The sequence below is a fragment of the Euleptes europaea genome, chromosome 12 (genome assembly GCF_029931775.1).
Source record: "Euleptes europaea isolate rEulEur1 chromosome 12, rEulEur1.hap1, whole genome shotgun sequence".
Classification (NCBI taxonomy): domain Eukaryota; kingdom Metazoa; phylum Chordata; class Lepidosauria; order Squamata; family Sphaerodactylidae; genus Euleptes; species Euleptes europaea.
Window position 1 is genome coordinate 32,448,707 of NC_079323.1, and position 25,763 is coordinate 32,474,469.

A 25,763-nucleotide genomic window follows, 5' to 3' on the forward strand; every position below is an offset into this window, starting at 1 on the left:
CATGTACAAAAGTCAAATCAGGACTTGGCACTCTTGTTTCTGGTCAATGCTATGTATAGAGTATCCCTCATACAAACACGTTGCTTCTAACTGACTGCTATTTGTATTTCTTATAACAAAAACTGTTGGTTCATTCTCATTTTTATGATGCACAGGAAATAGCCCGTCACCTCCGCCCCGACACAATCCGTGCTACCTATGGCAAAAACAAGATCCAGAATGCTGTCCACTGCACAGATCTTCCAGAAGATGGACTTTTGGAGGTAAGGCTGCATGATGCATCTTTAGGCTATCGTGAGTGTTTTTTTAAATAGTTTTAATGTTTAGAGTTGTGTGTGTTTTAATAGTTGGTGGGACATTTCTAAGCAAAATCAGAATTTAAGGCTTGGTTTCCAACTTAGGTGAGCATCACAGAACTCATGGAAGAGAAGTTCCCAGCCTCCCTCTTCCTGCTGCACTGCAATCTGCCATGACACCCTCTCGCCCCCTTTTGTTTCCAGGGGTTAGTAGCGTCCCAGGCACATCACTGGGGGGCAGAGTAGGTGTCCGCAACAAGAAGGCAGGATTACCAAATCCCCCACTCCAAGACAGAAATGCCTTTTGTAAGTTGAAAAGGAGTTTACAGTCTAAACCCACTTCTGGTGATACATGATTTTTTTTTAAGTGACTCAGACAGGATAGGGAATTCTTGTGCATTTGACTGATGTAATTTTTGCTGCAACCTAACCGAACAAGAGATGACTGAAGTAAGTGGAAAAGAATTCTGAATCCTAGCAATTACTAGAAGTATTCTTTCGCAAAGTTCTTTTATTTCCGAGGTTTTATTTCCAAGCTGTTTTAGAGCTTCAAAGTAAATTAGTACTTGGTAGTCCCAATTCAAAGAAGTGCTATGTGTGGTTGGCCACTCCCCCGCCTGCCCAGCAAATGAGCACGCACGATGGTTTGTTCCAAGAAAAAAGCATGATTGTTTTAATGTAGGTTGAGTGACTGCATGCCAGATTGCAAACATCCTGAGCCTTTTCCTCTGTGTTCCTTTCAATAATGTAGGCATGAAGAGTCATTGCCTTTCCGTGATTCTTTCATCTGTCGACGTAGCTTTAATGCCGGCTGAGCTCTTTATGTATCAGTTACTTCTCATATGGCAATTAGACCTTCCTCAGCACTGGCAATGGATGTCTTATCAGTGTCACATGAATAATGTAATGAAATACAGAATGCTATCTTCGGTTTCTCTGGCGTAAACAAAAAATTATGCACAATCCCGCTGCTAGAATGCGAACCTGGTACTCTCCATCTTTGTGCCCTTTAGACAATATAGTGAAATTCACTGGCAAGTATGTTATTAATATGAACAGTTGCTTCTATCTAAGTAACTTTGGGTTGGATCCACAGGAGTCCTTTGGTTCAGGCAGGACTCCTTCCATGAATGGGGAGATGCCTGTTGTGAACCAAAGATTCGTGCACGAGCAGATCTTTAGATCCAGCCCTTTGTTATGGATATTGGGTTCAGTGTTGAAATTCAGTTCCTACTTTTACCCAACCAAAATTAGCTTGCTGTTTGTCTCAAGGGCACCACAGTGCGCTGAAATAGGCAATCACAAACTCCCACTTCCCTTGTGGAACTTTGTACTGGGAGGCATACAGAGTTTTTTCTTGCTTATACTCTTACCACATACTTTAGTCCACTTCCTTGACACCCCCTCCCCTGCAGTGTTCAAATTTTGATAGTTAACCACCATCACAGTTGATCACTTGGCCTTTAAGGAAGCCTTGTTAATTATCTTATAGAAAGAGCCAAAGAACTTCAGTATTATGTGTGGACCAAACCTAGTATTCATTAGTCACAGGTAGGCCAGGTATATCATGAAAAATCCTGAACTCAGATTTATAACGAGGAATGCCATTAATTTTGCAGTGGACAAGCATAGTAGGTGCACACAGTGAGTTTGACAGCTGCCGACATTGATGAGCCAGGCCTCAAGTCTCCTCACATCAGTTGGTCTTGAGCAGCTGTTGAACAGCTTTGTGGCTATACAGTAGCTGTAGTGGTTCAGTTGCATTTCACTTCCTTTTGCCTTGCAAGCTGCTTTTGCATCTGTGCCGTAGGTGAAACCAGTTTCCCCCCAGGATCATGGATGGTCAGGTCCAGTAATTAAACCATGTGTAGAGTAAGTACTGTGACCTCCATAAGGCTGTGGATTAGCATGCATGAAATAAGCCTATGTTACTGTTGAGGTTAAACAAACACCAATGCGCCAAGATTTTTTAAAACTACAATACTGATTTATAGTCATGGGCTAATCAATTAGTTTCTTCACTGTTTATATGATTGGCTGCTGAGCAGTGATAACACATCTGTATGGGAAGGGAAAAGCTGTGTCTGTGCTGTGCGGTAATGCACATACATAAAATACTGTTGATTGCACTGTATTAATACTTGAAAAGTAACCTGTTGAACAGGGTCAAGCTGTTTTGCAAACAGCCAAGCTGCGTGAAGAAGAACTGGCTCCCTATTTACAACCAGAAAGCAGCACACGAGGCAGACTAGTGGGTGTTTGAGCATCCCTACCTATAACTAGAAGGTTAAAACTGACTTAATAAAAATTAACAGCATCGAAAAGTAGAAATCATAAAACTTCAGGGGAAATTTAAAATGGTACTGGTGTCAGTTTGCACCCATGGCATTCTAGGAGAAAGAAGTAAAAATGGAGTCATCCCAGTTGAAATACAAAACCTGGAAGACAGTTCCAATATCTCTCTAATACCAGGATGCCAGTGTACTAGGGTCGCAACCTGACTTCAGCACCCATTTAAATCTGCATACCTGCTCAGGTTTTTGCAGAGGATTCTCCCCTCCCTTTCTTATTTTTGTAATATCCAACCTGATGAAGAATTCTAGAGAATTCAAAAGCTTGTGCACTGTTTTGTCTCATCTTGGTTGGTCCTAATCAAAGGTGTTGTGTGGCTTTTGCTTTTGAAGGCAGGAAAAGGGGGCCTAGCCTAGCCTAACTTTTCCTCATGACATGCATGTTTCCTGTGTTTGAGGTTTTGGGCACACTAGCTTTTGAATGTATAATGCACAATCTGCATTCTGAAGTACAGACCAGCAGATTTCTAGCACATGATTTTTCTTCTCTTTTGTTAAAATTAAGCTCTTATTTTTTGAATCAAAGGAAGAAGGTGCCTTAATTTTTTAAGCAGTTCACTGTCAATCACTCATTGTAGTTTGACCCTGAACTTTTGGCTTGTTTCTGAAAATGATTTCACCGAGCACTATGCAGTTAATAAATAACTTTCATATGACTCACTTGAGCCAGGAATGAGAGGAAGTAATTTAAAATGCCACTGGCCACAGAATGAATAAGCCCATTTTCATTCATAAAATTTGAAGTATAGGGTGGTTTCTGTTGCTTTAGGAAAGAGTAAAAGATATTATGCCTATTGGGAAGTCCTTTTCATAATGCTGAATCAAAGGCTGTAGCTATATATCAGTGTCAGTTTGTGTGATAACAGCAAATGTAGTTACTTCTGGTGTTTATATTTTCTAAAGGGAATAGCCATTTTGTATGTGTGTGTGTTTTGCCCCAGCACCAGGTAACTTAATTAAATCTGCAATATCTCCTACATTCTTGTTCAAGACTTCTGAGAGGTGCAGGCTTGGAATTTCTTTCCTATCATGTATTGAAACATCTTCTCTCTTTTTTTATTTTTTGTAGTCAATATCTAGCTTGGCAAAGAGTTCTGTGGAACTCAGAAACTCTCTATTTTGTGATTGCATTGTTTCTTTTAAAAAGTTTCTTGTTAAAAGCCTGATTATTTAAAAAGGCATTGAGTTCAAAAGTTGATGGCTTGTTCATAGCAGCCATGGTAAAACGGTAATTTTGTGGTTTTTCACTATGAAAGATCTTTTTGCGACTTAAAATCAGTCTGGGCAAATACAATTTCTGCTTTCATATCCTGTCTCCTACCACAGAAGGAAACAAATTGTATTGTGACAGCTCTGCCGCTGGTTTAACAGCATTCCTTTACATTATAAGCACACTGAGTCAGCTGTGGTTTTCTTGATATGCCTGACACCCCGCCAATATAGTGGGGCATTGGTTTATGACAGTCGTCCCTTATTAAACTCAATAAATAGTTTTAACAAACCCAGAGTCCTGTAAAATCTACTTGGATAGATTTCAGTTCAGTTCTCTTTACAGCAGGGGTCTCCAAAGTGGTGCCCGCCGACACATTTCCTGTCGCCCACCAAGTATTTTTAACAAGTGGGTGGGGCTAGGTGGAGATTTCCCCCAGCAGGGCTTCTGATTGGCTCTGCAGATTAAACGGCATCTTGTTAAATAGAGCTCCTGCCTGAAATGGTGAAGAGTTACTATTAGACTTGTATATAACCTTGATCACTGACATTTTGTGGCTGGCTCTGCCTCCTGCGGCACCCATTTTTGTGATTGTGACCCTTTGTCAGAATTGCAGAGGTGCCCACAGGCTCAAAAAGGTTGGAAACCCTTGCTTTAGAGAGTCAGCAGACCATGTGCCCCCACTCTACCAAATAAAAACAGTGTGATTGGACTTGAAATTCCTCATGTCTCATACACGTGCAATGCGATTCATTGAAAACCCATGACTGTGAACCAAGTAGTTGTGGCAGGTAAGAGAGGCTGGATTTTATGCTCTGAAAGGAGAAAACTGATAAATGGGAAAGCACTTAAAGTGATTTTTATAAGGAAAAAACCCTCCACAGTAGGATTTAAGTCATCTGGCACAGTCTCATCAGCTGAGTGATACCCATTGGGTGTGCGCAGCATGGAGTTTTCCCCTTCCACCTGCTTCAACAGCTGCTCCATGACAGATAGAGTCTTGTTCAAGCCTTTGGCAGCATATTTTTCACTAGGAGAAATGTTTCCAGTATACCAACAACCATCAGTAGTTGTTGTACTGGGTGTGTATACTGTGAATGTGTATAGAATGAAGAGAGGTTTGCCGTCCTGGAGTAAGCTAGCATTTCAAACCTGTTTCTTTGTCAGCACAGCTGTTGTGACACAAGAATAGATTGTTGTGGCAAAGCAAACATGGATCATTCATGGCTGTGGTGGTGGGGAGAAAGCCACGTGCGTTCTTGAATATTTCCCCTCTGGGGCAAAAGCTGTGCAGCAGATGGGATTGCATAACCTCAGAGGTTAGACCGAGTTTCCAGTGCCCTTGACCCAGCAGTACTGGGTGAAAATGGACTACCACGGTGGTGGCAGTTTACCTCAGTGGAACTACAGCCACTTGGTAAGCTGCTTGGCTGAAACATCTTTGGTTAATGGAGAGGACAATTTTACCACACATCTTCACTTGATCAGAAATCTGGAGAAGCAGGAAAGTGCTAATGTTCATATCACAGGGGTACACACAACAGGCTTAGCCAAGAGATAGATCATGGTAAAAATATCCTCTTGGTAAGTGGTTGTCTATAAATGCCTGTTAAAGCTCTTGGGAGAAATTTCCCTTTTACGTGAGGAGACAAGAAAGATGGTGATAGTTCATAAGTTGCCTTGAACGTTTTCGTAGGAATGCGACTCCACAAACGTATGAATAAAAATAAATGACTCCCGTTCCCTGAGTGTAGTTAGAATTTAGCATTAAACATGTTTAGGCAGAGTTAAAGTATGAACAGGAAAGGTCACACAGGGGTTGATGTCCCTCTGCTCATAACCTTCAGTCTGTCATGGCTGCAGCTTTGGCAGCATTAAAGGATTGTGCTGGGGTTGGTTGGGTCAAAATGTTTCTGGAAGATTGCTTATTACTAAAGCTTATCCTGTTCAAGTTACGTCTTTAAAAAAATGATTGGCAGCCTCAGAATAGAACATCACTCATGGAATTCTCTGTTCAGATTAGTTCTTCCAGCATGCCAGTGTCATCTTCACATTTGACTCTTTGGGACTGTAGTTGCATCCTTCTTTACAAATAGGGATGTATTTTCAGTGTTCCTCTGGTAAGAGGTGAGTAAGCCCAGTCCAGTAACTCTGTGGGACTTCCTTACATGCAGCCATGCTTAGGTGTAGGCTGCCTGACATTTCAGTATCCTAAGCAAAATATTAGCCGAGATTCAAGTAAGACATAAAATCTTGTCTTCATCCCTTTTTATCTCTGATTAGCCTACTTTTATGTGTGTTTTTTGCAAGCATGCAAAGGCTAATTTACATTTCCAGACATAGCATGTATTACTGAATGTGTTGGGGTAGTTGTGATATGCTTACAACAAAGTAAATGCACTGCGCATTACAGGATTCACTTCACATGCATACTACATCTGTAATATGTACGTGCTAGAATGGTAATCTGTAAAGGTATCCTCAGTTTCCTTTCAATGGGAGAGCTCTGGAACCTTATGGCATGTTTGTCTCTTTTGCTTTATTTACAAACATAAAAGCAGCACAGTGAAGGTGAGATACAATCCAAAAAAATGGCATCCTCTTCCTCGAGAGTGAGTAACTTATAGAACACTTCCTCCACCCCAGGGCTGCATCCCATTTTGCCATTGAATTCTCCAGCCTTATTTGATCCTCTCCACATTCAAACCGCAAAAACTCCTGGAGAGAAAATGCTGTTTCCTGCTTTTTTTGTGTGTCTCAGTTTTGCACTGTAAGAAGGATAAAAGCACAACGTATCAGTAAACCAATGATAGAGCACAAAACTGATGTGGAGCAGAGAAGAAGGAATGGCATTTTCTCGCTCAGAGGGAGAAGGGCATCTTCATTATGGATGTTTCCTTTTCCTCTTATCTCGGGAGGCAGGAACCAAATATTTAAATTTTTCTGACCTCTGAGGGTAAACGCCCCCTTGTGATCAGTTCTATTTCCTGCCTTGAACGGGAGAGCAGCCTTCTAGCAGCTCTCTGCTACAGAAATAATAGAGAAACCTTAACCTTACTTATTAGACCTAAAAATATTCTTATTTTAACAAACCTAAACTTAACCTAACTAATCTACTACTCAATTCTATTTACTGTCTTAATTTTCTGCCTATTCTCCTCAGAAGGGTCTTTTCCCGCCAAAAATAAATAAATAAATAAATAAATAAAATGGCGGATCGGCATCAGGACAGCTATATAGCGCCTGCCAATTTAGACCCTAGCCTGCTAGTGGCCTTACCACTACAATTAGATGAACCCTCGGACAGTCACTCTGGTGACCTGAGGACCAAAACTCAAAAGGGAAAGGCAAAAGCGGCAAGAACGGCGCAGGCAAGTACAAACGGCTTGGCTCGACCGCTAACAAGCGCGCCAAATGCCTGCTGCAAAACGCACGCTGCTCTGCCGCGCCTGAAAGACGCGACTGCCAGATCGCAACAGAAAGCGGCCGGGAGAAAACAGCGGCGGTAGCCGCTCCTCCCACACAGCATGAACGGGGGAAATGAAGGAGACTGGCAACTCGCCTTTTTGCCTCGCCCGCCGTGCTCCGTCCTTAGGCGGCTCGCCTATTGTTATTCAAGGACGGGAAGCAGCGGGAAGCAGCCAGGAGAACACAGCGGCTATAGCCACTTCTCCCACACTGCACAAACGGGGAAAATGAAGGAGGCTGGCGGCTCGCCTTTTTGCCTCGCAATGCTCCGTCCTCAGGCGGCTCGCCTATTATTATTCAAGGACGGGAAGCATCAACGGAGACATCGACTGCCGGTAAGGTGACTTCGCCCCCCCCCCCATAGATGCAGCCTGTTTTACTCCTGTAAGAGCAGAGCTCTCCGCCCTGATTAAAAACGCCTTCTCAGATGGCTTAAGGGCAGTACAACCTCCTTATCCTGCCCCATCCATACAGGGATCGTAGGGATCACACCCTCCAGCACCACAAACAGTAATCTGATTGCTAAAAGGGCAGAATATCAGCCAAAGCAGGGGAACGGCTGTGGCTCAGTGGCAGAGCGTCGGATTGGCATGCAGAGGGCCAATTCTGGTAGTAGGTGATGTGGAAGACCTCTGCCTGAGATCCTGGTGAGCCGATCACCAGTCCAAGTAGTACCAAGAGTGCTGGCCAGCCTAAGCAGCGCTGAAAGCTAATTCACGGTCACAAAATTGCCAATTGGTACCCAGACTGTCTATAGTATTTAACACAGAAGATTTCCTTCTGCATTGGCATAAAAACCTAGCTACTCTTGATCTCTCAGAGGACTCAGAGTGGGAGAAAAGACTCCAGATAGGTTTGTGCCAGCGCTTGATTATTTCTAACTCTGTTGAAAGGAGAGCGGGAGAAACCAATGGCACCCATACAATGCTCCACAGCCTCTAGGAAGCCTTTATATTTGGTTTATCGGTGCTTCTAAAATTCTAAAAGTGCCTTCAGTAGAATCACCTGTCACTGCCTTCACTCCTTCAACCTTGTTACATGGCCTTGCCATGATTAGGGACCCTACAGATAGGAAGGCAGAGTTAGCAGGCATAAATGCTCAGAGGTCTTGGCACTCACTATCAAGCGCTTCTATCACATCTGCCCTAGTATACAGAGCGGCAATAATTTGGACTAGGAAGTTATATCAACTTTTTCCACAGGAAGAAAGAAACGCCTTTACAGGAATACCCATGTTTTTTGAGAGTGGTATTCTTTCTAACTGATTCGAACTTCGATACCATGCCATATGCAGCTAGGACACTAGCCGCAGCATCAGATGCCAGAAGGGCATCCATGTTTTTTTTTTTGAGAGTGGTATCCTTCCAGCTGATTCTACCTTAGATACCATGTCATCCATGTTTTCGAGAGTGGTATTCTTTCTAGCTGATTCCTCCTTAGATAACATGTCATATGCAGCTAGAACACTAGCCACAGCCTCAGCTGCCAGAAAGGCTCTCTGGGTACGCCCCTGGCAAGCGGAGTATATAGATCAAAATTGGTTATTATGGGCTTCCTGTATCAGGGAAAGACCTTGCTTGGAGACAATTTGGTCCCCATATCAGTGGAGACCAAAGACAAGTTTCTAAGCAAGGAATCCAAGGGATCACTCCCTCTATGTCCTTTCGTGCATACCACATACTTCAAAGATACAGACCTGATCAACCTAGAAACCACCGGAACCAGAATTGCAGCTCCTTTAGTAAAGGAGGACGATTCAATAAATCTCCAAAAATCCTCCACCTTCCAGGGCAATAAAGGGGATAAACCCGACCGCCCAACCAAACAGTGACGCCAGCCACCAGTCAGTGGAAGGCAGGCTCAGCCTATTACACCGTCAGTGGTCACCTCCCAACCAGGCCTCTAGGTCACAAACATTATCTCACAAGGCTATCAGATAGAGTTTTTCTTACACTCCTTCACATCGACTAGTAATATCTCCAACATTCCCCCCCCCAAAAAAAAGAACTTCAGAGGCCTCTTAGACATCAAGGCGATGGAGCCAGTGTCACCATTAGAGCATACATTGGGAGTCTATTCAGTATTCTTTACTGTTCCCAACAAAGGCGGCGGATGGAAAGCCATCCTAGACCTCAAGTTTCTGAACAGATTATCCCATTAAAGCGCTTCAGGATGGAGACACTAAAGTCAGTCACACAGGTCCTCAGGGAAAAGCATTTTCTTACATTCTAATACACCCGGCACATTGTTGTTTCCTTCGGTTCCCGTACAAGGGACACCTCTTCCAATTCAGGGCCTTACGATTCGGGTTATCATCGCCCCTCCTCGAGTATTCACCAAAGTTCTGGACACACCAGTCACATCTCTGCGCAAGGAGGGCGTGAGAATGCACCCTTCTCAGACGACATTCTGATTTGCGCAAGCTCAAACTAGCAGAGCATAGATCATTCAGAGAGAGTTCTGAAGAGGTTAACAGAACACGGGTCATAATCAACTTCAGAAAGACCCACTTAGTTCCATCCCAACGATTGAGAGAGATGGGGGATGGTCATAGACACACTGACAAACTCCTTATACCTTCCAGTGGACAAAAATCCACAACATTTCATCTCTAGCAAAGAAAGTGATTAATTCCCGGTCGCCTTCTCTAATGTCCCTGACCAAACTGAAGGGTCACATGTCTGCATGCATTCCCGCAGTTCAAGGGGCACGCTTACGAGCAAGACCTCTTCAATGGTTCTTAAGGCCGTACCAAAGAGACATACCAAGGAAGAAGTGACAGAAATCTCATCCTGACCGAGGAAGTCAGATCAAGACTAGTATGATGGTTTGTCTCAGAATTTGACGAAAGGAAGTTGGTATCTCCGTCCAACACCAATTCAAATCTTCACGGACGCGTGTCTATCAGGTTGGGAAGCCACACTCAAGGGACAATGGCTCAAGCAACATGGACCATCAAGAACAGAATCTTCACATCAGTGCCCTAGAAATCAGGACGATCCTCAGAAGCGACTACATTTTTCCTTGGGCCGAGTCCAACCTCTCATCAAAATCAGCAGAACATATTCAGGGCACAGTCAACATACAAGCAGACTGGCTCAGCAGACAGGACATCAGCGAGGCAGAATGGTCTCTACATCCAGAGGTCTTTCAACTTAATACTCAGAGATTCGGCACGCCACAGATTCATCTGTTTGCATCCAGCATCATCCACCAGCTGCCAAGGTACTATTCCATGTACCGTCAACAGGGGGCGGAACAAATGGACCTCTTAATGTCACCAGGGCCACACGACCTACTGTACGGGTTTCCCCCCTCCCTCCAAGGGTATTGAGAAAGGTACGACTTCAAAAAGCATCAGTCAGATTCATAGCTCCATATTGGCTGCGACGACCGTGGTTCCCATCTATAATTCAGATGTCCATACAGAACCATTGGAGACTTCCAGACAGACAAGATCTCCCTCTACAAGACCCAATATGCCATCCCAATCCAGGGTGGTACAAACTGACCGCATGGGCACTGAAAGGAGATGACTTATAGCCCTAAGTTATAGCCCGGTGGCCGTCACTACCATATTGACAACAAGGAAGCCATCAGGAGGGACAGAGCTTGGGGCTAGCTACCTGCACTCTACAAAGGCAACTGGCATCTATAGCTACCATAGTACCCAAGGTATCTGGATACCGTTTAACCAAACACCATCACATAAAAGCCTTTTTAAGGGGCGTCAGTTATTTAGCTCCTCCTGTTAGACACAGGTTCACAACTAGAGCCTGCACACAGCTTTGACAGCACTCACACAACTACCATTCGAACCAATCACTGAGATAGGACAAAATGTAGCTGCAAGTTTCACAGGGAGCAGGACATAGTGCTTACATCTTCTGCACTAACCCCAAGAATCCTAAGGAGAAGGCCTGGCACTAGCTAGACCTAAGAAGGGCACTACCTGTTTACATTTATCTTACTAAAATTATTAGGAACTCTGACTCCTTATTCGTTCATATCTCACCACCTGACAAGGGCAAGCATATGTCCAAGGCATCCATTAGTAGGACCATCACCTTATACATAACACAGGCTTATAGAATAAGTAACCTACCTGCTCCTGCGGGCGTTACTGCCCACTTGGGAAGAAGTGCGGCTACTTCAGCAGCCTTCGACTGCCGTGCTTTATGGAAGAGATATGTAAGGCCGCAACTTGGTCCTCGGTGTCCACATTTGTGAGACACTACAAATTAGATCTATACTTGTCAGCAGATGCCGCCTTAGGCAGACGAGTACTGCAAAGTATACTTCAGGACGTCTAACCCTCCCAAGGGCGGGGGACAGCTCTTGTATGTCCCATAATGAAGATGCCCTTCTCCCTCTGAGCGAGAAAGAGCCTTGGCTACTTACCGTGAAGGCTTCTTCTGCTCAGAGGGACGAAGGGCATCTTGCCCGCCCAGACGTCAGTAAAATATAAATAAAACAAATAAAATAAAATTACAGGTAATCATGGTTACATCTAACTTCCAGTTGACATTCAATTCAAGTTAAATGCTGTTTGTTGGTTCATGACTTATAGTTATCCTAAAGGTTCATCGTTAATGTTTATTAGGAACTTATTTCTTGTATAGAATTATAACTAACATGTTTCTTCAGTCTATCTTAAATATATAAGGCTCGGAAAGTCTTTAACTGATCACAAGGGGCGTTTACCCTCAGAGGTCAGAAAAATTTAAATATTTGGTTCCTGCCTCCCGAGATAAGAGGAAAAGGAAACACCCATAATGAAGATGCCCTTCGTCCCTCTGAGCAGAAGAAGCCTTCACGGTAAGTAGCCAAGGCTCTTTTGCTAGACAGATCCTTTCCCATACTGCTGGTTTTCAAAATGAACGAACATATGAAACTTTGACGTGATTTACAGTGCCACCGCAAGCAGAGTCGCACCCTTCTAGGTCCATTGAAGTAAGTGGATTTAGAAGGGTGTAACTCTTCTTAGGATTGCAACGTTAAACACGCTGATCTGGCTAGGTTAATTTCCGTTTGTCTTGCAGGCTGCTTGCGGAAGCTGCAGTGGGCAGGGTTCAGCATCCACCCACTGCAGTCCCCATACTGCTGCCTGCTGATGCCACCCACCACTTCCCCTTGTTGCATCAGTGGAAAAGTGCCAAGCTGGAGAGAATCTTGCTGGGTCCTCTGGAGTCCAGCAACCCCCCTTCGCCCCAACTGCTGAGATGTGGCTTGCAGCTGATCCATCACTCAGCTTATTAAGGAAAAGAAACCCCTCTCCAGATTGTCTGCAGGCAGAGCTTTCACACAGGCCCTGCTTGCAGCCATAGCACCATTTTCTCTGAAGTCAGAGCAAGGAGGTTTTCCTTATCTCCATCTTCAAAGGGAAAGCACCAGGAGCTCCAAGAGTTGTATTTGGAAAGAGCACAGCTTTGCATGTAAGCTCCTCAATAAAGTCCCTCCTGGGGAAAAATCCTCATGTGGAGACAGCCCGGGGAATTCACATCTGCATACAAAGGAGCTGTCAGTCAGTACTTCTATGTTTGCACGGGTCCTCTGCCCTCCCTAACAACACAATGGCAGGTTTTCAGTCCTTCAGGAGACTGGGAGTTTTTTATTGTATTCGAAGCATATTTCACAGCTATCCTTTGTTTAGAGGCATCTTCTCCAAAGTGATACTGCCTATCTTGCCTGCAGAGGCAGCTCAGCAGAGCACATCATGCTATTTCCCAAATGGATCACGGTTGTTTGAAATGTATAAAGGCACCCAGCCAAACCAGTGCAGGAGTTTGGACCCTAGAAACTGAGGGTGTGCCCCACATCAGGTCAGTTTCACGTGATCAGCTGCTGGAAATAGAAGAAGGAACTGGTGCTTTTCTGTACCTCATCTGGCATTTGGTCCCTGATTAGTGTTCCATATATGGGCAGTGCACGGAATCTAGAGAAAGAAACTGAAATGAAAGTAGTGGTTTCAGCATTGCTGGCAAACCATATGTAATGTTCCATGTTATAAAAATGGGAAAGACAGCAGATTGGAAATGTGTTTTTTTTGTGCATGAGTGGGGGAGAGAGAGAGAAAAGAGCACTTCATTTTGTTGACTGTTCTCATCAGCAGTGGTATAGTCAGTAATTTGTTTGGTTTACTTGAATTCTATTCTAAATGAATGCACCAGCCCTGCCATAGGGTTAAAACAATACTGGGTCCATTTTAGTTTAGCTAAGATCTAGGCATGCTGAGTGATGAACATAGTTGATGAGTTCTTGTAGGTTATCCGGGCTGTGTAACCGTGGTCTTGGTATTTTCTTTCCTGACATTTCGCCAGCAGCTGTGGCAGGCATCTTCAGAGGAGTAACACTGAAGGACAGTGTCTCCTCAGTGTTACTCCTCTGAAGATGCCTGCCACAGCTGCTGGCGAAACGTCAGGAAAGAAAATACCAAGACCACGGTTACACAGCCCGGATAACCTACAAGAACCAATGAACTCTGACCGTGAAAGCCTTCGACAATATAGTTGATGAGGTTTTATTTTCTGAGTACTGAACATGCCTTTTTTTTTTAAGAGCACGTCACAGAGAAACATATTCCCCCACAGAGAATTCTTGTCCTTGTTTTGGTTTTTGCATTCGACTTTTAAAAATGGGTTGAGAATAAAAGCACGCTTGGATGTGTTCAGCAGAGGAAGCAATGACAAGCCTGTACAATTCGACGATAATTATTGTAACTTTGCCGATCGCATTCCCATCTCCTGAAACTTGAGAAGCATAGAGTCAGGTTGAAATGCGGCATTTTCTTGAATCGAGTTAGTGGCAGCAATTAAGAAGAACTGAGCAGGCTTTTGGTGGATGCCTGCCATTCATCAGGCTAAAAGAAAAGATTCTACATATCTAAGTGGGGGCAGAGGAGAAAAGAAACACTGAGTATTGTGAAGATGGCTATGCTCTGCAAGATTTTGAGTCCCTTAGCATTTGAAATGTCACAGCCAGATACACAGGAAATAATTTTGAAGAATGTAAGTGATGCAGTTAAAATCAGTGGTTAGGGCTGAGGAAGTCTTTACCTTTTGGGGGTTTCTTTGTATATTTAAATATATTTTATTTGTGTATTCAAATATTTTATTTGTTTGCTTTCTGTATAGCCCACTTTTCTTGCCGAGGCTCAGGATGGATCACATTATATAAAACAATATAATCAGATAGCATAAGACATCCAATAAATGATGCATTGGTACTAGGATTTTTATTTTTATTTTTTTGCTGTCAAGTCGCAACTGACTTGTGGTGACCCTGTAGGGTTTTCAAGGCAAGAGACGTTCAGAGGTGGTTTGCCATTACCTGCCTCTGTTATAGTGACCTTGGAATTCCTTGGTGGTCTCCCATCCAAGTACTAACAAGGGCCAACATTTCTTAGCTTCCGAGATCTGATGAGATCTGGCTATCCAGGATTACAAAGTTAAAAAGAATCATGCAAAAGGAAAAGGTATCAGACATTGTATATAATAAATGATGCCAAAAACAGAGCATAGAAAGCAATGCACTAAGATAAACATACACTAAACATTGGGACAGACTACAATCTTTTTCCTTTAATAAAGAAGTGCCCTCCTAAACCATTTAATGAAGTGTCCTCCTGAACCATTTCATTATACTGCAGCCCTATTCCCTTTATAAAAATGCCCTCCTGAACAATTCTGTGTCACACGATGATAGACAGGGTTGCCAGTTCCAGGTTGGGAAATACGTGGAGATTTTTGGGGTGGAGCCTGAGGAGGATGGGGTTTGGGGAGGGGAGGGACTTCAATGCCATAGAGTCCAATTGCCAAAGCGGCCATTTTCTCCAGGTGAACTGATCTCTATTGGCTGGAGATCTGTTGTAATAGTGGGAGATCTCCAGCTGGTACCTGGAGGTGGGCAACCCTAGCGATAGAAGCTTGGGTGTCTTCCTGGCCTCCTCAGGCAGGCCACTCCACAAGGTGGGAGCCACAACGTAGAATGCATGGATGTGCAGGCAGCTGCCAATTTTACCCCATTGCCTGGTGGCACCTGCAAAAGGCTTGCTGAGATGAGTGAAACTGTCACAGCAGAGCACAGCAGGAGAGGCTGTCCTGCAGATTTGCGGGGCAAGGCCATGAAGGGCTTTGCAGGTGATAACCAAGGCACTGAATTGAACCTGGCAACTGATGCGAAAAAAGGCTCGAGGTGGTTAATAATGAATACATGAACAATAAAACATTGGTCTGAAGGCATATGTTAATACAGTCATCCAAATCATAAAGACTCAGCCCATTATTCATAACATTCTGAGATTAACTCCACTGTAAAATACACTATCAAGGAACATCAGGGAAAAAACACCTTTCCATTACAGATTCAGGTAATATCCAATGATGGTCCAGTGTTCGCCTTTATGTCCTTTTCAATTCAATGTGCTTCTAATTTAATCCCTAGTCAAGGAACATGCAGGTGTCTATCGGAAGGGATTTGTGACTACTCCCTTCCGTCTCTGCCTTGAGGAACTTACAGTCTAATGCCAGCTATGGCTCTGCTGTAAACATTTGCCGTCTTCCTCCATTACCATTGTGGGCCTTTTGGAGATTGCCTTTTCAATGTGTGGCCAGGATCCACAAAATTGTAAAACTAACTCAAGAAGACTTCTCTCTGGCAGCAGCTCCCCCATGCCCCACGGCAAACCGCTTTTGAAATGGAGGGAGGGGCCTCATAAGCAGTTTTTGAGATGGCGGGGAGGCCAGCTGTTCAAACCAAAGTGAAAAATCCCTCTGGGCTGCTATAAAGCCCTTGGGTGGGCATAAGCAGTCCTTTTTGGATCCCAGCCTACGTCATTCACTCCAAGCTCTTGAGATACAGAGTTACGCATTATTAAATACAAATTTCAAATACGTTTGCACTAATGACAGCCGGCGAGGATTTTGTTTTTAGATGCATGTTACCATTTCCAACCTTTGTGTTTTGTTCTTCCGTCAATAGTTTAATAGCGTGCAGTGGGAACTATCGTGAAATCTGAAAGGAAATGTAAAATTACAGAACAGAAATGTATTAAAATATGTGTTAATTTTTTTTTACCGAACTTGGTGATGTGGTTTAATTAATATAATAGTGGGTAAATAAATAACTCAGCAAAGCACAGAACAGCCAGAAGCATGTATTTTCTTTCCCTGGAATTCATTTGTGTCCCGTTCTGAACAAAGGTCTCTGAGGTGGTGTTACCCATTAACTTTGGAACTACTATGCAAGTAGCCTTTGGCAACATGGAATTAACTCTTTAATTTTCTGAGGAGGTTCCGGTTTATGAAAGCTTTCCCTGGGAGAGTTGGTCATCTGATATAGCAGCTGACCCCCTTTGTCACCCGTCTCTTCCTTCAAACCACATTTCCTCTGTCAAAGAGCATTTAAATAATTAATAGAAGTCATTGTTTTGCCCAGTCATGTGCTTTTGCAATGCAGCCTTTCACTGGGGGCCCGGTACCAAGTGGCATAATCTCTTGTCAGATGGCTTTAAATTTGGAGTAAAAAAGGGGGAAATGTATTTTTTCTGTTATGACTTATTTTTATCTAGAAGATCATGGGGGCGGGGGAACATAAAGGGTAGATCTCCATTCCTGCTTTCATAGATACACCAGCAGCCAGAATGGAAAAAATACAAAACATTTAAATATAAAATCATGGATACTGAATATTTGGTAAGTGGCAACATAATCAAAGCTAAGAATTGATACAGCTAAGAGATGGTTGTGCTAAGAAACCTTATTTTTCCACAAGCTGGACACTTTTCTTTGACTATTGGCATTGGAAGCTTCAATTAACCGTTGATTTATGCAATTGTAGCATATTGAGAGAGACTCACACAATTTTAGTTATTTCTGTCTGGTTTCCACGTGAATGGTGAATTTTACATGATTTATTAATATAGTAACTAACCCTATGAAAGAAAAAAAAACATTTGTTCATTATTAAGGTAAATATGTAAGAATGAAAATATAGTGTAAGTGTATATGTAGATTTAGGTTATTGGCTGTAATGAATTGTTTTTGTTAATCTCTCAGCCCCTTTGTCATAGAAGCAATAAAATATTTACAAACTCTTTCATAGATTCAACACTTATGAAGTTTGCCTTATATTGGGTTTTAGATACCATTAAACATAAAAAATGATTAAGAAGTTACTAAATATTATTTAGTACTTGCTATTTTGAAAAGTCAAAAAATTAAAATGAAAGAACGGCTACGAAATTACTTAAAATGAAAGAACGGCAGTTCCTATTACAGTTCCATTGATCTATCATTCATGACAAAACATGTTACATTGGCTGTGGATTTGAGATAAAATCATTTTACAAACCTAATCTCTTCCAAGGGCCTGCAAATCCCACTCCTCCACAAAGGCCCTTTCATGCAGTGTCTTTGTGCAGAATCTAGGAACAATGTAAGAACTTAAGTAGAGCCTGCTGGATCAGACCAGTGGTCCACTGGGTGCCTTGAAAGGCCTGATCAACAGGGCACAGAGGCCAAGGGCCTCCCCTGATGCTGCCTCCTAGCACTGGTTCAGAGGTTTGCTATCTCAGTATACGGAAGCTCCCTTCAGTAACCATGGCTAGTAGCCATTGATGGACCTCTCGTGCAGGAATCTGTCTAACTCCCTGTTAAAGCTGTCTGATGCTTTTGGCCATCACTACCTCTACTGGCAGTGAATTTCATTATTGAGTAAAGAAGTATTTCCTTATGTGTCTGTCCTGAAGTTATTTTCCAACAATTCTAGTATTATAGGAGAGATAGAAAAAGTTCCCTCTATCCACTTTCTCTACGCCATGCAAACTTTATAAATGCCTAAAGGATTTTGGAGTGCTGAATCCATTTCAGCTATCTATCATGACTTCCTTTAGCCATCTTTTTTCTAGACTGAAAAGTCCCAGACCCTTCAGCCTTTCGTCATAGGAAAGGTGCTTCAACGCCGTAATCACCTTGGTTGCCCTCCATTGTACCTTGAACAGCTCTGCAAGATCCTACAAGATACAGCAACCAGAACGGCACACAGTGTTCCAAATGAGGCCATACCATAGCTTTATACAAGGGCATTACAATACTGGCTGTTTTATTTTCAGCCCTCTTGCTAATAATTCCTGGCATGGGGTTTCTCTTTTTTTTTTAACCGTTGCTGCACACTGGATTGACATTTTCATCGATATTTTCCACTGCAACCCCAAGAACTCTTTTCATCTCAGTCTCAATAATTCAGTCTCAGATAAGGTACCTGATCTATGTAGGTACTTTGGAAGTTTCAGCAATGCGTATTGGATCCTTAACAAATGTTGCACTTTTAGAAACATTGTTCTTTTACAGTAACACTACTGTTACTTTTAAATCCCCCCTAAGCGATGTGTATCTTAAGATAAAGAAATAACAAGATAAAAAGTACTTGTGATGGTTCCTTTTCCATTGCTTCCTCCAGGCTATGGGAGTTCCTACCTCCCGGAAATCCAGTTAGATTAGTTTCCTTTATCCTATTAGTGCAACCTAAAGGATATCTATTTCCACATGTCTTTGAAACTATTTGGCCACTTGCGCTTGAATTACTAAGGTCTTCCAAAATGTAGAGGAGCCTCCTTGCTATTTTTAGCTGAGTTATCCTACTTGATTTGTGATTTTTATTACTGGTTTTATATACTGCAACTCATTCCGCATGTTCCAACAAAACAGCCAGCCCTAGGCTATATATTAGTTTTGTATTATTTGCAAGATGAGAACTGAGGTGGAGGGAAAGAACCCATCTACTTGGTGCTGACAACCTCTTTGTAGCATCGGTGAGACCATCTCTCTTCTTCCCAGTTCTCTTCAGCCATTCCTGACTCTGGTCTGGATTCACTGGATTGAGCCTTTGGGGTGGATACTTCGCCTAAAACTTAATTCTCCCTCAAATTCTGAGTTCCCACTGGTGCTTCAGCAGCTCACAGAAATTGTCTGAAGGACAATAACCTAACTCAAAAGACATTACTATTCACAGACCCAATTTCGGGCTATTTCTTCAAGTTCAGTATTCTTTCATTTGGTTCCTTCCCGCCACACTTAAGTTTCTTCCTCCATCTCCTCAGAGGAAGTGCTCCTTTTGCTCCAGTTCAAAGCAAGGAGGCGGGGAGTGCTGGGAAATATAATCTCAAAATTCAGCAGTTGTATTATATATAGAATGCTACATTAGTACTTCAGATCTCAAGGAGGGGGGTTGCATTTTAAAGGTTAGTCGTTATAGTAGGTTTGGAACTTGGAGGGGGGACCACAAAGGAAGACTGAGGCTGCTGTACAGGGGAAGACAATGGCAAACCGCCTCTGCTCATCTAATGCCTTGAAAACCCCATGAGGTGGAACTTCTTGAAGTCGCCATGAGTCAGTTGCAGCTCATTTTACACACATACGTTGTAGATGCAGATAGCGGAAATGGATTCAGCATTCCAAACTCCTTTATCCTGTTGGTTTTCTTGCAGCCGTTCTGCTTTTGGTGTTTTAAGGGGGTAACCATTCAAGGTTAAAGCCTGTCACATAAGACAAATAGATTCATCAACCCAAAATTATTTAGTAGAAACTATTTGCCATTTTTCCCCCTCAAATGCCCAGTCTTTCTGGTAGATTTCTATTCTTTTGTGTCCTACTCCCAAGTGAAAAAAATTGGACTGTGCTCTCATGCTGAAATAGATAACTTGCTGAGGTTTAGTGGTGGTCAAGCCTGAATATCACTTTGTGCGGGGGTGCCCACAGCTGAACCGCCTCATACTGCCTGAGAAGATAGCCCCTCATCGAAATCGTTTGTGATTCACAGTGAGGGTTGTGTTCATGTGTACGTGCCCGCATGCTCATACGCATGCACATTCATTCTCTCACATCGTGAGACAAAAGTACCCTGCAAGATCATTAGTACGGGGTGCTTCCTCATGTACACTTCTGGAAGAGAAGGTCGAGGCTGGGCAAATGGCCTGTGGGATTTGTGGTCAGCTCTTCCTTTCTAGCTACTTGAGGTGAAAGTATTGGCCTGGCCCTGAGTTTTTGCTTCCCAGTTGGTTCGTATTTGTTCTTAGATTAACGACACCTCAGGAATGCAAAGACCTTGGGATAACAACTTGGTAAAAATTATATTGCACTGCAAGCCTGATTCGGTGTGATAAATCGCCAAATGGTTTGCTGGAGATAGCAATCGCTGAATTGCAGGCATATTTTTAGTTGTTGTTACAGAGTGATTGTAGCTGGTCTTGGACTGAAAATGAGTTATGGAGCTTTTTCTCTGATAGCACAGCTCCTGCATGAGTCACAGATGACTGGAAATTTCCCCCCTCCGGTGTGGCTGGCATGAAGTGTGTTGAGGTCCCCTAAGACAGTGCTGCTGTAGTATGCCTTGCTTTGCAGGGCAAATAGGATCATTCTCCGCTGTATTGTTTTTGTCTGCGGATGCGTAAATAATGAGAGCCGACACCAGAGCTGGGATAATAAAAGGGCCAACTTTATTTAATCATTCAATAGGGATCTGCAGCGCACAAAACCAAAACATCCCCAATAACTGACTGCAGTGCGGGCCATTGTGGGGATGCTGAAGAGTCAGGCCTCCTCTTGCTTTATATGCTGTCTTTGCAGAGTGATCCTAATGGTGCTGATTTCTGTTAGGTTGATATGTACTCCCCCGTCATTTTATAGCTTGCTCTTACCTGTGATTGCTTTTCCACAATATGGCTAAGTGCAATTCAACCTTAGTGTGCCTGTATCAAGAATTTTAGCACCACATCTTACAGTATACGCTATTCTAAACTTGGGTAGAATACAAATGGTTTGCTTTTCGTTCTTCTATGGTGTTTTCTGTGCCAATCAGTTTTTTCTGTTTAAAAAGGGAAGGAAAGTCCTTCTCTGTGTGTAAAGTGCCTTCACGTTGCTGCCAACTTATGGCAACTCTGTAGGGTTTTCAAGGCAACAGATTGCCATTGCGTGCCTCTGTGTAGCATCCCTGGACTGCCTTGGTGGTCTCCCATCTAAATACTAACCAGGGACAATCCTGACTATTCCTTCCCATATATATTTTTTCTCTCTCCTTTTTTTCTTCTTCTTAAAAAAGTTGAACAAACTGAAAATGGCAGTGTGGTCCAGTTTGGGTATTGATCCCTCAGTTGAAGACCCGTGATTTAATGCTAGTCACTCCACAAACCTCCAGATATGCTGATATTCTTAATTCACCCTTATCTAGCTCTATAATTCTTCCAGCAATGTCTAGAGACTATGCCTCCTGGGCAAACATGAAAGCACATCTTAATCATACAAAGCCAGCTGGCTCAAAGAAAGATGGGTCTGTTTGTAAGGAGAGGTACAGCCAAAGTGTGCAGTTTGCCCCTAATGTGCAACTGAGAGCACAGCAAGTAATTTTCATTAGGAGAAGTTCTGCCGCAACTCTTGTTTTCATTTCCCTGTATGAGTCATTGTTGTGTGGCCTTCTTTTTGAGCTTTTCACAAGGCAGGTGGGCAGATCTTTGGTAAGTTTCTGGCTGCTGCAGAATTGGAAACAATCTAGGAATTTGATTTCCTTAAATTAAATCTAATTCTGAGGACCAGTCAAGATGTTTCTGGCAGTAGATAAGGAAGGTGGGATGGTCCTCATTTGAAGAGTATCAGAGTTCATGTGACAGTAACATTGGGGTGTAGAGGGCTTCCCCGATTAACTCTTCCTCAGACAGCTCAGGTTTGATTCCCCCTTCCTCCACATGAAGCCTGCTGGATGACCTTGGGCTAGTTCTCTCAGAGCTCTCTCAGTCCCACCTATCTCACAGGATGCCTGTTGTGGGGTGGGGGGAGCGAAGGGGATTGTAAGCAACTTTGAGAAGCCTTATAGTAGAGAAAAGCGGAGAATAAAAACCACCTCTTCTTTTTCTTTTTCAGTAGACAGGGTTTCTGTCAGACTCTTCCTTTAAAGATGTAACCCAATCCTTATAAGTAGTGACTATTCCCTTCCTCTCTCCCTTTCCCTATCTTTGGTAGGATGACCCGTTCTTTCTTCCTCTCTCAGGCATTAACCATTTTTTGTTTGTGATCCACAACGTGTTGCCCGTGGTAACTATCTACTCCATCTGTATTCTTGCAAAAATTCAGAAGTTACTGACTGTATCACTTTGCCCTTTTAGGATACTATTATTGGCGGTATGTTGCATGGTATTCCACAAGGAAAATTGATTCACATTTCTTATTTCCATTATCATAGAAAAAAAATTGGACTTCCCCACTGGGGGTAGCTTTATACTCCAGCCCATGTAAAGTACTAGGACACAAAATTACTCCAGCTCCTTCCTTACAAACTTAGCTAAAATGTTGTGGTCTGTTTTCAACAGAACTGTTACTTTTATAATTTTATTAAAGAAATGCAACTGTCAATTTTTACTGTACATGCATAGGGGGTGCTGGTACTAGCATACACCACAGGACGTAAGCACATGCTTGCAGGTCATGTGATGGTGCACTGTGTGTATTGTGACACATACTTTTGTTGTCTGATGCAATTAAATTTCACAAAATCAATCTGAGGTGACTAGTTATACACTTAAAATCTTGATATGGATGGGGGTGGGTGGGGAGAAATGCTTGTTGCTTTAGGGGCTTATTTTGTCCACAATACTATACTATAATGTGTATAATTACACACTATTTCTCAGTATTTTCAGTGTTAAGTATTTCTGTCCAAATAATAGACTTAACTTCACCACAAAAACGTTACTGTATTTTCAACTTTAATTATCTTATGAGTCAGAGGACAAAAATTAAGATAAGGTTGTATAGGGTATAGCAAATGACAGTTCTCGCTTGTTCTTCTAATAGAGGGTAGAATTGTAGAATCCTAGAGTTGGAAGGGACCACCAGGGTCATCTAGTCCAACCCCCTGCACAATGAAGGAAATTCACAACTACCTCCCCGCCACCCCCAATGACTCCTCCTCCATGCCCAGAAATATACTCACTTTTTTTTTTGCTGTAGAAACTAAGGCATAAATACTTGTTTTACTTCACTCATACCCTACCTTTCTCCCCAGTAGGGTCCCAAAGTGGATGAAATCGTTGTCCTCTCCTCCATTTTATCTTCACAACAGCCCTGTGAAGTAGGTTAGGCTGAGAGTGTGTGACTGGCCCAGGTCACCTACCGAGTCTCCAGAGCAGAGTGGGAATTCAGCTTAGGTCTCTTAGATCCTAGTCCAACATTCTAATCACATTCTGCTTCTAAACAGTACAGTTTTATATATTAAGGTATAAAGGATGACTTTAAGATGTTAATGGAGTAAAATAGGTTAATGTTTGATAAGAAAGTAAGCATTGCATTTCTCAGTATTCCTAGTTTTTCCCGTGGAACAATCATTTTTCCATGATTTAAAAATTTCTGGAAATGCTGTATCTCTAGGTAGCCCCCTCCTTTCGATAATACTTCAAATAGGCTGTATGTGTGGTAGCTCTTCCAATGAGAAAAATCCTTGAGGGCCAAGAATGGAATTCTGCCATCTCCTGGAATAAAAAATTAAGAGTGTAAAAAATTAAGAGTGTAATACTTACTCACTGATAACCATCCATTTATAATGCTGTGTTTGAATGCACATTTGTTGCCATACTTTGAAAATGGTTGAAAACTATTTGTCACCATAGGTGCCGGAAGCAGAAAGCGTCAACTTAATATAGAAAATTATTTCCCCAACACGTGGGAAAGAAAATAATTTCTCAGTAGATGGTTAACGCACCATGTTATACAAATGGACAAGACCAGTGCTCTGAAAAGCTGGAAGGATCTGGGTGCCAAATATTGGACAAAAGGTGATCACGACTGGTAGTCAGGGGGTGCTGGCCATTGGTCCTACGGAATCACTTTGTTAGTGTGGTCAGGTTTGCCCAGCTCTCAATGTGCAAAGTGAATGGGAGTGCATAGTATTCAGCAGTCCAAAGAAAGGTATGAGATGGGATCGCAGTATCATGCGAGGCTTTGCCAGAGTTCATTCTGCCCTTTAGATACTGGTCTTGATTTGTTTCTTGGTATCACTGACTACTTGGCAGTAGGGCTGTTGAAAAAAAAAATCGGTATAGTTCGGATTCGGCCCGTCTGGATTCGGGATATGCCGAAGTCCGAACTCCCCCGCTTCGGGTCTGTGCAATTCGGCGCGAATTCAAAGTTCGGGAAAAAAATTCGGCCGAATAAAGCCATTAAAAACACAACCGCGCCTTTCCGCGGCTCCAGGGGGGGCATTTTTGGGGGTAGAGGTCCCAAACTTTCAGCGGAGCTTCAAAGGACCCTTATTGCAAGACCCCCCATGTTTTGTAACGATTGGGTTGGGGGGGCTGAGATATGGGCCTCGAAAGGGGTCCCCCCACCCTTAATGTGCATCTCTGAGCAGAGCTTGCCACCCACGCACAAAGCTCCCAGCCCTGTCAAAACAGCTGAGAGCAAGGGCGGGGCAGGTGCTAAGAAGTTTGCAAAGCAACAGAACTGCAAAGCAACACTGCAAAGCAACACAACTGCAAAGCAACACCCACAACTGCAAAGCAACACCTTTGCAACCATGCAAAGCAACACCTGACACCTGGGAGTTTGCAAACCATGGAAAGGGACAGAGGCAGCTAGCTATGCATAATGAGCAGGAGGGGGTGGGATTTCCCCTTTTGCATCGGACCCGGGACCAGGCAAATGCATTCTTTAAGTAACCATTTGAAAACCAGTTTTGAGCAAGCATCAAAATAGACCTAACCAATCTTATGAATGAGGGAAAACCTGAGGACACACAACTGAAGCCCCCCTCAAACCAGGGAGAGACTCGAGGGGGCACACACACCCCAGGCAGAACGGGCGAAAGCCCCCTTTGGCTTCCCCCCCACCCACAGAAACTGCTCCCTCCCCACACACACACACACACTCTGCTTCCCTCCCCCCCACACACACAGGAGAAAAATTATAGATTAAAGCCCCCAAAGGGGTCTTACTGTGGCTGTCTTCTGTTCCATCAGGAGGGGCTGGGAGGAGGACTGGGTAATCCAATATGATTCCATTTAAGCACGGCAGGTTTTGCCGCTCTGGAGATGCATACAGTATCGGGTGATCCATTCATCCCAATAGGGAAAAGGGGAAAGCCCATATCTCGGGACCCCCTGACCCAATGTTTACAAAACTTGGGGGGTCTCTTACGAAGGCTTGTCTGAAGCTATGCTTAATGTTTGGTGTCTGCACCCCCAAAAATGCACCCCCTGCAGCCACGGAAAGAGAAAAGGGGGGAGCCCATATTTCTGCCCCCACTGAATCCATCTTTACAAAACTTGGGGGGTTTCTTAAGAAGGCTCGTCTGAAGCTATGCTGAAAGTTTGGGGGCTGAACCCCCAAAAAAGCGCCCCCTGCAGCCACGGAAATGGAAAGGGGGGGAAAGGGGGGAGCCCATATGTTTACAAAACTT

At 43.2% G+C, this 25,763-nt stretch overlaps 1 protein-coding gene across 1 annotated transcript in view; it reads left to right on the forward strand.

Annotated features, from left to right (window-relative positions):
- NME7 (NME/NM23 family member 7) overlaps positions 1 to 25,763 on the forward strand; it is a 99,402-nt gene that overhangs the window by 71,078 nt on the left and 2,561 nt on the right. The window contains exon 12 of the mRNA XM_056858168.1: positions 156 to 263. Within this exon, the coding sequence (XP_056714146.1) occupies positions 156 to 263 (108 nt within the window). The remainder of the gene's footprint in view (positions 1 to 155; positions 264 to 25,763) is intronic.